The sequence below is a fragment of the Prunus avium genome, chromosome 4 (genome assembly GCF_965620075.1).
Source record: "Prunus avium chromosome 4, drPruAviu1.hap1.1, whole genome shotgun sequence".
Lineage (NCBI taxonomy): Eukaryota > Viridiplantae > Streptophyta > Magnoliopsida > Rosales > Rosaceae > Prunus > Prunus avium.
Window position 1 is genome coordinate 19,750,468 of NC_142287.1, and position 10,889 is coordinate 19,761,356.

The window sequence follows — 10,889 nt, forward strand, 5'->3', positions numbered from 1 at the left end:
AATGAACCCAAATAAATGTTAATAGTCTTGAGTATTACAGTAATAGGAAAGCTAAGATATTATATATATATTTTTTCATTTAACAAAAATTTGTGTTTATTTTTTACGAGGCCATATTCTAAACTACTTTTTTTTTTATATAATATATAAAAAATACAAGCAATAATTTTAACTATAAGGGGAGGAGTTTTTCAATCACAATATCAATGTGTCATGGAGTTCGAACCTGAGACCACTGGTCTATAAGTCAAGGTCCTTTCTCACGGGGCTAAATCCGATTGACATATTCTAAACTACTTTAATATATGAAAGAGGAGTTCGAATTCGGATATAAGCGGGTACATACTGTGACCAAGTGGTCCTGCTACATCTGCAACGTACTTGTACTTAAACCCTAAACAACAACATGATTACCGCTGCATATCTCACTCACATTGTATCAACGATAAAATTTTGAGTTGAAATTGAGAAACAAACAGGGCAGTTTGGCAAAAAAAAAAACCAGCTTATCCTATCATAGTACAAAATAGAAAATATACCAGAAGAAAAAACCAAAAAGCCAGTATACATACATGCATAATCTTGTTTTCACAACAAACAAGATTTTGCATAATCCTGGCCAAAGGTGTGGGCCCCAACCTTTTCTGTGGGTCCCATGTGGTGCAACAATGAAATGTCAAAAAGGGGACCCACTGATAGCAAGTGGCCTTGTCATCATTTTTAATGATCAAAAGACAAAGTTGCATGAACAGACTGAAACCGCTGCATGCTCCTGCGTCCCAAGTGTTATGTAAGCTTCCCACGTGGATCCCCACCCTTGAAATCTGGCCTTGGTGATCTCAAGGAAGATCCAACGGTAAATTAATTATGGGGCCCACCCGAGCAAAAGACGAAACACACTCCACGGTTGTGTTACTCAAGACTCGAGGGGCTTCAGTTTGCCGACATGTGTTGTTGGAGTTCTAAAATTTAGCACATTGGTATTTCCGAATTATAATTTTAAAATTCACGTGGTTTTGGATATATAAAAAAAGGGTATTTATGTAATTACGTAGTTTGAAGCAGTTGTAAACAAACCAGTCGAAAATCATGGAAAATATGTTGCCTAATTTTTTGTGATACGAAAATCCAACTGTAAATTGTTTTAAAAAAAAGTATTCAAAAAGTTTAAGCAACAAAGTCTTCACATTGTCCAGCGTGACAAAAATGGTAATTAATTAACTGTAATTATTTTGTTAATGAAAAATTAATTTTTATTTGTTTGAACTCTCTCAAAGTATGCGCTTTAAAAGCATCATTTGTGTCAGTGTGGTTTTGAGATTAACATTATTTTTCAAAACCTTTCTGGATAAAGTTTAGTGAGAGAAGAAGGGTTCAGAGAGAGTGCTAGAAGAAATAGACTTGTTTCTGCTGCAGTTGGGCTGAATGAATTGGTGAGTATGTTTTTATTTTTCAGCACAAACTGTTTTGGTTTTTACAAATAATTTATTTATTTTTGGATTATTTCAAGTTGGTTTTTGAGTTGGAAAAGACTTCAACTTCTAAGAATTTTATGTATAAAAGTTCAACCTTGTCATTTTATTGTCAAGAATAATTTCTTTGGTTTCGGATGCAAAGTAAGCTTTTTTCCAAAATAGGAAATGTATTTTGGGTTCGTATGTGAAGCTGTTCTTCCTTTTTTTGTGCTTGAAGATACACTTTGCTGTGCAATCTTTTCTTAAAAGTAAGTGGGTCTCTTTGTTTCTGTGAATAAATTTGGAAGCAACAATTTTTAAGCATGTTATTTTTATGCAAATCATAAATATCCAGATTTGGAGGAATGTCCATTTCTGGCTCTGGTGGTGTGTTCTGGCAATCTTTACAGCTTTTCCTAGTTGTGATAAGACCAATTATTTTTTATTTTATTAAATTTCCTTTAATGGATTCAAGGGAAAAAGGAGTAAGAATCCTCTGACAGAAGATAAATAAACCTCAAAATCTTTCATTCACTGAATCTTTGACCTAGAGCTGTTGGATTTCTCAACTTTTCTTCTCACATATTAGGGCTTAGATTCTGTGTTTTTGACATATCTATGTTGTTCTTGCACTGGTAGATTGAGAACATTGATTTTCTCTTGGTTTATGATTGTTTTTCTTTGGGTTTTTAAATTCCTGATCTTTTTGCAGTAAATAGATTGGCGATGGATTTTTCTGAGTATACAAACGCTGTTTACAGTAGAATCCAGAAACTAGAACCAGACAATGCTACAAAGATTATAGGCTATCTTCTTTTACAAGACTATGGTGAGCAGGAGATGGCTCGGTTGGCTATGGCTCCAGAGCACTTGATTCACCAAGTGATACTCAAAGCCAAGACTGAACTTCAGCAGTTGGCTGCCAAGTCAGTGGCATCCCCAATCTCACCTTCTTTGAACCCAGTAACAGGGGCTTTCGCTCCTTATTCGCCCGTTTCGTCAAGGCCTTTCTCGTCTCCAGCAGCCATTCGGGTCCCAACTGCCTTTTGGGATGCCCAACTAGTTGCTAAACATAGCCCAGATTTTATGCCATTGGGTTACTCTGACTCTATTGCAGAACTGCAAAACCAGGCTCAGTTTTTGAGTTTGGAGGATCAAATAGAACCACTCAATTCTGGGATTTCTGGATTCTCTAATGATTACTACCGGGACGCTGAAATAGACAACTTAAGTGTTAGAACTGGTAGACGATTTTCAAGCGTGACAGAGTTTCCAGTTAAGATTTGTCACTATTTCAATAAGGGATTTTGTAAGCATGGAAGTAGCTGTAGGTATTACCACGGACAAGTGATTCCTGAGAGCTTCTCTCAGATGTATGGCAATGACTGCATTAATGATGATCATGTTATCTCACCGGGGTCTCTTGAGAAGTTGGAGTGGGAAATCACTGAGCTGCTTAGATCAAGAAGAGGAATTCCTATTTCAATTGCTTCTCTGCCAATGATGTATTATGACAAATTTGGAAAATCTCTCCAGGCAGAAGGCTACCTCACTGAAAGCCAGAGACATGGCAAGGCTGGTTACAGCTTGACAAAGCTTCTTGCTCGACTGGGAAGCAGTATTCGGCTGATTGACAGGTGAAAATTTGGCCTTTGTTTAGTGTTCATGGCTGATAGACTGATACTCTTTCATATATTGGTATATAACCAGTGCATTATGTGATTTACAGGCCTCACGGGCAGCATGCAGTAATTTTGGCTGAAGACTCTCCAAAATACGCCGATCATCGGAATGAGAAAGGTGATCCTGGTCCTATTGTTAGCGGTTCGCGACAGATATATCTAACATTTCCAGCTGAAAGCACTTTCAGTGAAGATGATGTCTCAAACTACTTCAGGCAAGTCAAAATTTTTAACTATGTTTGGAAAGGTACATGTTTTTTTGAAATATAAATTTTCAGGCTTTAATAGTTTTCTCATTGTGTTGGTTTTCTTTGCAGTACCTTTGGCCCTGTTGAAGATGTCAGGATTCCCTGCCAACAGAAACGGATGTTTGGGTTTGTTACCTTTGTCCATGCCGATACTGTGAAAATGATTTTGGCAAAAGGAAATCCACATTATGTTTGTGGGTCTCGTGTTCTTGTGAAACCTTACAGGGAAAAATCAAAGCTTGTTGACAGGTAACAATAGAATGATTCGAACATCCTGAGTCAAACTTGTCAAAGTTATTGATGGGCGCTGTTCAATGTGAACTTTCCATGCGATTTTGTATAGTTGCCAATACAGTTTTTGAATCTGTGCTTGTGAAGTAGCTTGTATCAGTGAAAAATATAGATTCCTTTTTGCTTCAGAGTACTTTGCTGCAGTAAAAATGCTGCTGGAAGGACTCTTTTCCTCATCCATATTAATGAATTCTTTCTCAATCTCACCTGTCTTTGCTTTATGCAGAAAGCACCAAGAGAGAATGGATCCTGCGGCATATTTTTCTCCACACCACGCAGACATGGAATCAGATTTTTATTCAAGTGAGTGGCACATAAAATTTCTTTGATTGGAGACTTCAAGCTCCTATGAGGATTCTTTACATAATTGGTTATTTTGTTGCCTTTGTTTCTTCTTTTATCAAATTCATCTCTTTTGGTGTGTCTATTGGTCATAGAGTTGTTATGTTGGCTTATGCATAGATTTTCAGTGTCAGCAGGCTGTGACAACTCTAGATTGTTAAGGAAGAAGCTTGTGGAAGAGCAAGAATATGCGATTGAACTTGAGAGGATGAGGCTGGCAGAGCTGCATTTTGCACGAAAGCCTGTGGCTAATCATCCCCATTCTAGTTACTTCATGGATGGGCACAAATTCTCAGAAGGTCTGTAGTTTCTATCCACTATTAACTTCTCCACATAGGGAGCAATTTTCTTTTCCATTAACTTCTCTTTTCTTGTTTAGTATGTTTCTTACTGTTGTAATTAATGCAGATAATTTTAACTTCCCGTCTGTGGAATGTTTCAATTATCTGTTTGATGTTCTAAACAGTGGGTCTACAAGTGATGATAAACACAAGCATATAGACACCAATTACACTGACCACGAAAGGTATAAGTTATCTCCTTCTGCTGGAGGATCTCAAGTTCTTATTGTTTCTTTACTATATTTGCATTGCTTTTTCTGACAAGGGTCTCCCTTTCTTGCTTAGAACAGCCAAGGACTTAATCTCCCAGATAGCCCATTTGCAACTTCAGTAGCTAGTGGCATTTCAGCAGTCATATAGGTTCAGCAACACAAAGAAGATTATAGAGTTAGGTACCGTTCAAAGGCGACATATTTGGTTCGACACATAACAGCTCTCTTTCTTTCCTTTTCTTTGGCTTCATCCGCGTTTTGCCAAAGTTTCCTGCAAGTACATACTGCCTACAGAAGAAACATTAGATGACACTCCTCCCTATCACTCGGGTTGACGGACGTAGAAAAGAAGAATTGGATACATAGAAGTATATGTAAGAAAGATTTACAGTTTCTTAATGTTAGTCACAGAAATAAGGCAAGGGATTTAGATCTTTATTAGAATCTGATGTAATGTTTTAGTCTTTTAGTTGAAGAAAGGATCTAGAATATTTCAAATGTGTCAGAGAGTTTTAAATATCTTGAAAATCTCTGTAACATTGAGCACAGATGAAATTACTTGAACTATAAGTCAAGTGGCAGATATACCAGTTTTATAATCCCTTGTTTTTTTTTCCATGAATTCGATGTGTTGATTGGAAAGATGAAACTGCAGTTATCTTTCCACATGACAATGCTTGGTTCAGAGGGAGCACTGTCTTTGAGACTCCAGAGCATGCAGCTCAGAATTTTCTTGTAATTTTTATGATTTTGCTAACGAATACGTATTAAAAGCATAAATTCATTTTCTATTAACTCGTCTTCTTCCTAAAGCCAAAGTGTTTCCATAACAAAATTATCCGTTTGAATCATTTAGAAATTATATAATGTACTTTCTTAAAATTTTAGAACCCTAATCCGTTTTTCTTGAACTTGAGAGACACCCAAAAGACAAAAAGGCCTTTACATATACATTTATGCCTACAACACTCATTACGTGAGTGTGAAAGACCGGTGATACAAAATCTCTCGTGTTTCTAAGTGACCAATGATACATAATCTCTCGTTTTCCTAGGTGTAGATCCCTTATTTTTATCTTAGCCCACGTTCTGAATCAATTATCACATCCCCATTTAGTTTTCTAAACACTTTGAAGAAAATGTAAGTTTTTATAATTTTTTATTTATTGAACTTGTGTAGATAGAATATATTTTAAGAACATTGTGACATCCAGATAAGAAGAAGGCTCTACGCCTACACTATCAAAATTCTCAAAACATGTATTATTTGTACAAGAAAGCTATACAGAAAGACAAACCGACCTCCATAACTAAGCTAATATAGTAGCGGTTGGTAAGTTGGAGCCATTAGCTTTAAGACTCTGAACACTACCTGCATGCAGTGTCCATGTTTGTCTCATTCACTGTCTCATTCCTTGAACAACTTTCTGGAAATTGACACCACCAAATTCAATTATTAAGGAAATAAATGATTGGGTTTTTTTTAATGATAATCTTGTATTGAGCAAACCGACAACGTGCAAGCTTCTAGCCACAGACTGGATCAACTTGGCCGCAAGTTGAGGTAAAACAATCACTTGTTTTTGGAGGACTTGCCACAGGCAAGTGGCTTTGCAACATAGGTACACCGTTGACCAGCATAAGGAGGAAATTGGTCATATTGTTTGTCAACGGAGTCTAGCCTAGTTTAGACTTGCAGATCAATGCCAAAAGAGGGAAGTGGTCATATTGTCTAAATCTTTGCACTTGTTGGGTTGAAGGGTCTATTATTGGTGTCTAAATTCAATCGTTGATGCGTCAAACCATTTAAAAATAAAAATAAAAAATAAAAAAAATATATTATACAAGCCACGAGAATTGAATTTAGGACCTCAAATGCAAGGATAAATGCTCTTAACCACTTAAGTTACAAATCAATCACAAGTCAATTAGGTTAAGCAGATGCATCATGATAGTTATGAAATACTCATCAATGTTAATCATGTTTATTAAGTTAGATGTATCATCACGAGATAAATACTAACTCGAGTTGCTTATTAATCACGTTATGGTGGAAATAAGAGAAGTAATTTTGCTTCATACAACACTATTGTTACATATTTATTAGTGTGTTAAAGTTGAGTTTCTATAGTTATATGTTTGGCATCAATCCAATTTAGTTCGTGTTAGCTTATCGCGTCTCATATTTATTAGGATTTGTTAAAACTCAATCCAATCCACTGAAATTAACCAATTAAATCCAATTTGATCGAATATGATGATGACCTTGACTTGTTGGGTCGAATCTCCAAACTAGAAAGTTGACAAATTTTCCCTGCCAAATTCCAATGCAATTTTGGCTGCTCTTGCTTTTCTTTGTCTGGTAGATTTAATAAAAGCCCAAACAGCAAAACAACTCGGCCTTTTAGGAGGCAAGATTAAATAAAACAAAGGAGTTCCATAAACATGGTGTTGTAAGCTTTGAACAAAAGTAAGTCAACTCATTTCTGAGCGCATAGCACTAGGGCCAAAATATACATAACAGCCTGCTGAAAAAAAAGCATAAAAATGAAAAGTAAAAAAAAAACCTGTAAAAGGTTTCATAGCTTGTAGTCCTGCTCTCTGGGTATATTTTGAGGATGAACAAGTAACAAAAACTCATCCGACTTACAACACATACAGTAGAAGAACGAACCCTCCTGTTTTAAATCAACTGCAGTTAGTAAAGCTTCTCCTTTGTCCACTTGAGAGTTGAGAAGATGCAAATACACTACTAACCTGCAATGAGTTAATTAACCATTAGAAAGTACAAAATCATATCAAACAATGTAATACGGACATCCAATGGCGGTAAGGAAGAGATGTATCATGTTGTACTTGTCTACTAGCATAAAGGAATACAGCACAAATAATCAAACATGTGACCATTCTAAAGGTAGATCCATTATTCCTGGAAACCACCCTTTCTTGTTCAATTAAAAAATAAATCACCTTAAAGCATAGACTCTCGTGTATTGTCATTTCGGTCACAAGCAGTTAGAACCTCGAAAATAATACTCATCTAGATGCCTCGATCTGAGAATGTAACGTTGTATACAAAACTGGAGCTGCTCCTGTATGAACAACTAATAGCACTGGAGTGGAGTGAGGTACCACCTATATACTCTACATGAGAAACAAACTAACCATCCCAACGGGTAACTGTCAACAACCTGGAAACTTGCTTACTCCAGGTTTATAATAACCAGAAACTCTGAACTTCATGGAAATTATTGTTAACAGTGGCATACATTGAAATTCATTCGCAGACAAAGTTGCAAAGGGAGGCTGCTCTTCTCATCAAACACTTGTCAGTAACCTCGGGCATCCTTTCGGAGAAGATGCTATCCCTTTCTTTCATATTTTTTGGCAAACTCCTTGAGCAGTAATCTCTGCCTGAAATCCAGATATTTATCTAAGCTAGTTCCAGCCCACTGCTGGCAGAAGCATTCATCAGTGGGGACCAATGAACTTAAAGGAAATGGCCCCTTAGGAGCTTTCTTCAGAGAAAGCAAGAACCTATGTCGGGGGCGAATTCTCTGGTCTAAAGACAAGCTTAGGTACATAGGATATTTGGTCAAGGAATGCACTTCATTATGAAGTTCATTGACCAAGTACTTGTACTTGGGTTTCAAATTCTCCTCCAGTGATAGGGATAGTACCTGCAAGGCTACATGTCAGAAATGTACAAAAGGGAACTTTAAAATGGTCAAAGATTCAGAAAATTAACTTGTTAAGTGGGAAGCAGCAAGAAAGCCATTTTTTTCTTCTTAAGAACATGATAATTCAGTAAAAGAAGTAGAAACTCATACTAACATACATGCATATGGAAAGAAAAACTATTTCTTGTGACACAAGTACAAATAAATCCCAAGCAATTAGAAACAATGTAAAAGTACTCTCATGGGCATAAAAGAAAGTAAGCAGACCTGTGTCAGACTAGTTAAGACTTTCAAAATGTCAGCATTGCACATCCCAATACTCCTAAGGAAATTGATCCTGGGCAGCAGTCCATCATCGATGCTATAGTGGAGGAACTGGGGATGTTTTTTAACCATCTTCACAATACTATCTCTGGGTGCTCCTATCTCCTCAGAAAGAAAAATCAAACGAGTATTCCATGATATATCAATCCGTTGAACTAGAATTTGAGGGCTTAACTGCACAACTTTACCTAAATCTTTTTCCTTAATCCCGACCTCCTCAACTAAGTATCTCACGGTGGGTTTCAACGAATTCTCAACACTATAAGAGAAGAGGGATGGAGTAGCAGCAATAATCTGCCCGACTCTGGAACTTGGAATACCCAAACTCATCAGGAAAGCAACATGGGACTTCAAATTGTTCTCAACTGTATATTCAAGGATTTGTGGCTGCCTCAAAAGCATTCTTCTTACATCTCTTTGTTTGACCCCAACACTCAACAAATATTCCAACCTTTCCTTTGCAGAGCACGCATTTATTTGAAGAGAAGGCATATGCCTCTCATACATTTGAATAAAGTGTGATTCCTTAAGCCCAAATGTGCTAAGGTAATCAATAAGAGGTAACCACTTCTCATCCAATTCAACCTCTTCTGATAGCCGAGGAAATCTATCCTCCATAGCTTTCCTTGTAGACAGCTGCATCAAAGAAAATAAATGAGCACTTCCCAGAAAAATAGTATAGTTGATGACAGAATTTGACAGCTCGTCATATCACTCTACAAGATACCTTTCCCTTGCGAGGTAAATCCAAGGAACTGACTCCATTTGTTTGATTAGAACTATTGTAGTAGTTTGCTGCATTACTTTTCTCTAGAGTGTGCTTGCTGTTTCTGCCATCCGAATGACCATTCGCAAATCCCTTGTGTGATTTGGACCTCTTTCTATTAACATCAAACTTTGAAATTTCTGCAAAGTCATCCTGGAGAAGCAACCCACAAGAAAAGCCAGATGATGTTTCAAACAAAGGAAACCCAAGGTAGTTGTGTCACAGAAACACTTATACCAAACTAATCTTTCCATGTAAATAAATTACCACAAGTCCAAGAATCAATTTTGCAATGTTTTCAATAATGAAATGCAAAAAGAAAACGGATAAAGCTTGAACTCTTAATCTTTCTTTGCACATTGCTTTGTAAATCAGAAAGAAACTGGCATGCACTTCTTACATTTTCAGGAACCCAAAGACACAAACAAACTTTTCAAACGAAAAAAGAAAAAGACCCACAAACAAATATTTACCTCAAACTCCTAAGCAACCAAATGAAGGGTACACGCAAGAATTCCACAAAGAAAAACTACAAATTAACGTATTTCAAAACATGGGTACCTCACAGTGAGCATAATTGTACCATTGTTACTATCCATGCCTCAAATTAAAGTTCAAATTTTAATAAAAAACTGACAAACCAAATGTTACTACATTTACAAAAGTAAAGGTACTTCAAATTCCAAGTAGAACTTTAACTATAAAAAAACCAAATTTTCTGCTTTCAAAAGCAAGAAAAACACTTCTCGAGGGACAACCACAAAGTCGAGCAGCTCAAGCACAAGATGCAGTACAGAAACTCACATTGAGCAACCAATCGTCATCCGACACATCACTAGGACGAGAAACCTCTTCGTCGTCATCTTGGTCGTAGGGAGACAGAGGCTGGCCATAGCGCGACCTCCGATTGGACTTGAGAATTTTGGGGTTGGAGTGGGTTGAGAGCACCACGAGACGGCAGCTGGAACCGGACCTTCTTTTACGACCACATAGACTGGAGAGAGTGGTTACAGTGAATCGGGACTTGTGGTAGAGTTTGAAAGAAGAAGAAGGAGGATAGGAGGAGGAGGGGCAGAGAGAGAAAGGTACCATTTTTAGAGAGATAAAGAATATACCCTAAAACCCTTATACGGAATTATTTATTATCAGTATCATTATCTTCTTCTTCTTCTTCTGCTTTCCAAAAATATCTTTTTCTTTTCTTTTTATGAGTTTCAGACACAGAATATCTGTATCTTCTTGTATTTTTTACCCCCAAAAAAAAAAACTGGTATTTTGCTGGCGGGAAAAGAACGACAGGTCGTTTTACAAAAAAAAGACATCTTTCATTGGCTTGGAATTATTTAAAATGAAAATATATTTTATGTTTTAAAGAATTAAGCAATCACCAACAATAGAAATTAGCTATTACATAGCATAATTAACAATTACAAAATAAAACAAGATTGTTATTAATTTATGAGGGATATTCAATTTTATTATGAAAGGTACCGTTCTCAACTCTCAAAGGTCCAAGGCGAAAGTCTAAAGTGTGCTCATGTACACACACA

At 36.7% G+C, this 10,889-nt stretch overlaps 2 protein-coding genes across 7 annotated transcripts; one reads left to right on the forward strand and one right to left on the reverse strand.

The window, feature by feature from the left end:
• The first annotated feature begins 1,283 nt into the window (after window positions 1–1,283).
• Window positions 1,284–5,169, forward strand: LOC110758262 (zinc finger CCCH domain-containing protein 18-like). 6 transcript variants are annotated; one of them, XM_021960069.2, is made up of 8 exons: window positions 1,284–1,433; window positions 2,167–3,091; window positions 3,184–3,351; window positions 3,454–3,633; window positions 3,902–3,978; window positions 4,146–4,316; window positions 4,426–4,543; window positions 4,644–5,169. In XM_021960069.2, the coding sequence occupies exons 2-8, from the start codon at window positions 2,181–2,183 to the stop codon at window positions 4,690–4,692; spliced, it is 1,674 nt and encodes a 557-aa protein (XP_021815761.1). In that variant the 5' UTR covers window positions 1,284–1,433; window positions 2,167–2,180; the 3' UTR covers window positions 4,693–5,169. The 6 variants fall into 6 exon arrangements, with proteins under 6 accessions (XP_021815761.1, XP_021815759.1, XP_021815763.1 ...); XM_021960067.2 differs by having other exon boundaries at window positions 4,649–5,169; XM_021960071.2 differs by having other exon boundaries at window positions 4,484–4,543.
• Window positions 5,170–6,955: 1,786 nt separating this feature from the next.
• Window positions 6,956–10,547, reverse strand: LOC110758314 (Mitochondrial transcription termination factor family protein). Its single transcript, XM_088251317.1, has 5 exons — window positions 10,144–10,547; window positions 9,301–9,492; window positions 8,517–9,209; window positions 7,540–8,249; window positions 6,956–7,326 (listed from the first exon to the last, which is right to left on the reverse strand). Exons 1-4 carry the CDS (start codon window positions 10,429–10,431, stop codon window positions 7,932–7,934), a joined length of 1,491 nt encoding a protein of 496 aa, XP_088107443.1. The 5' UTR covers window positions 10,432–10,547; the 3' UTR covers window positions 6,956–7,326; window positions 7,540–7,931.
• Between the last annotated feature and the right edge of the window lie 342 nt (window positions 10,548–10,889).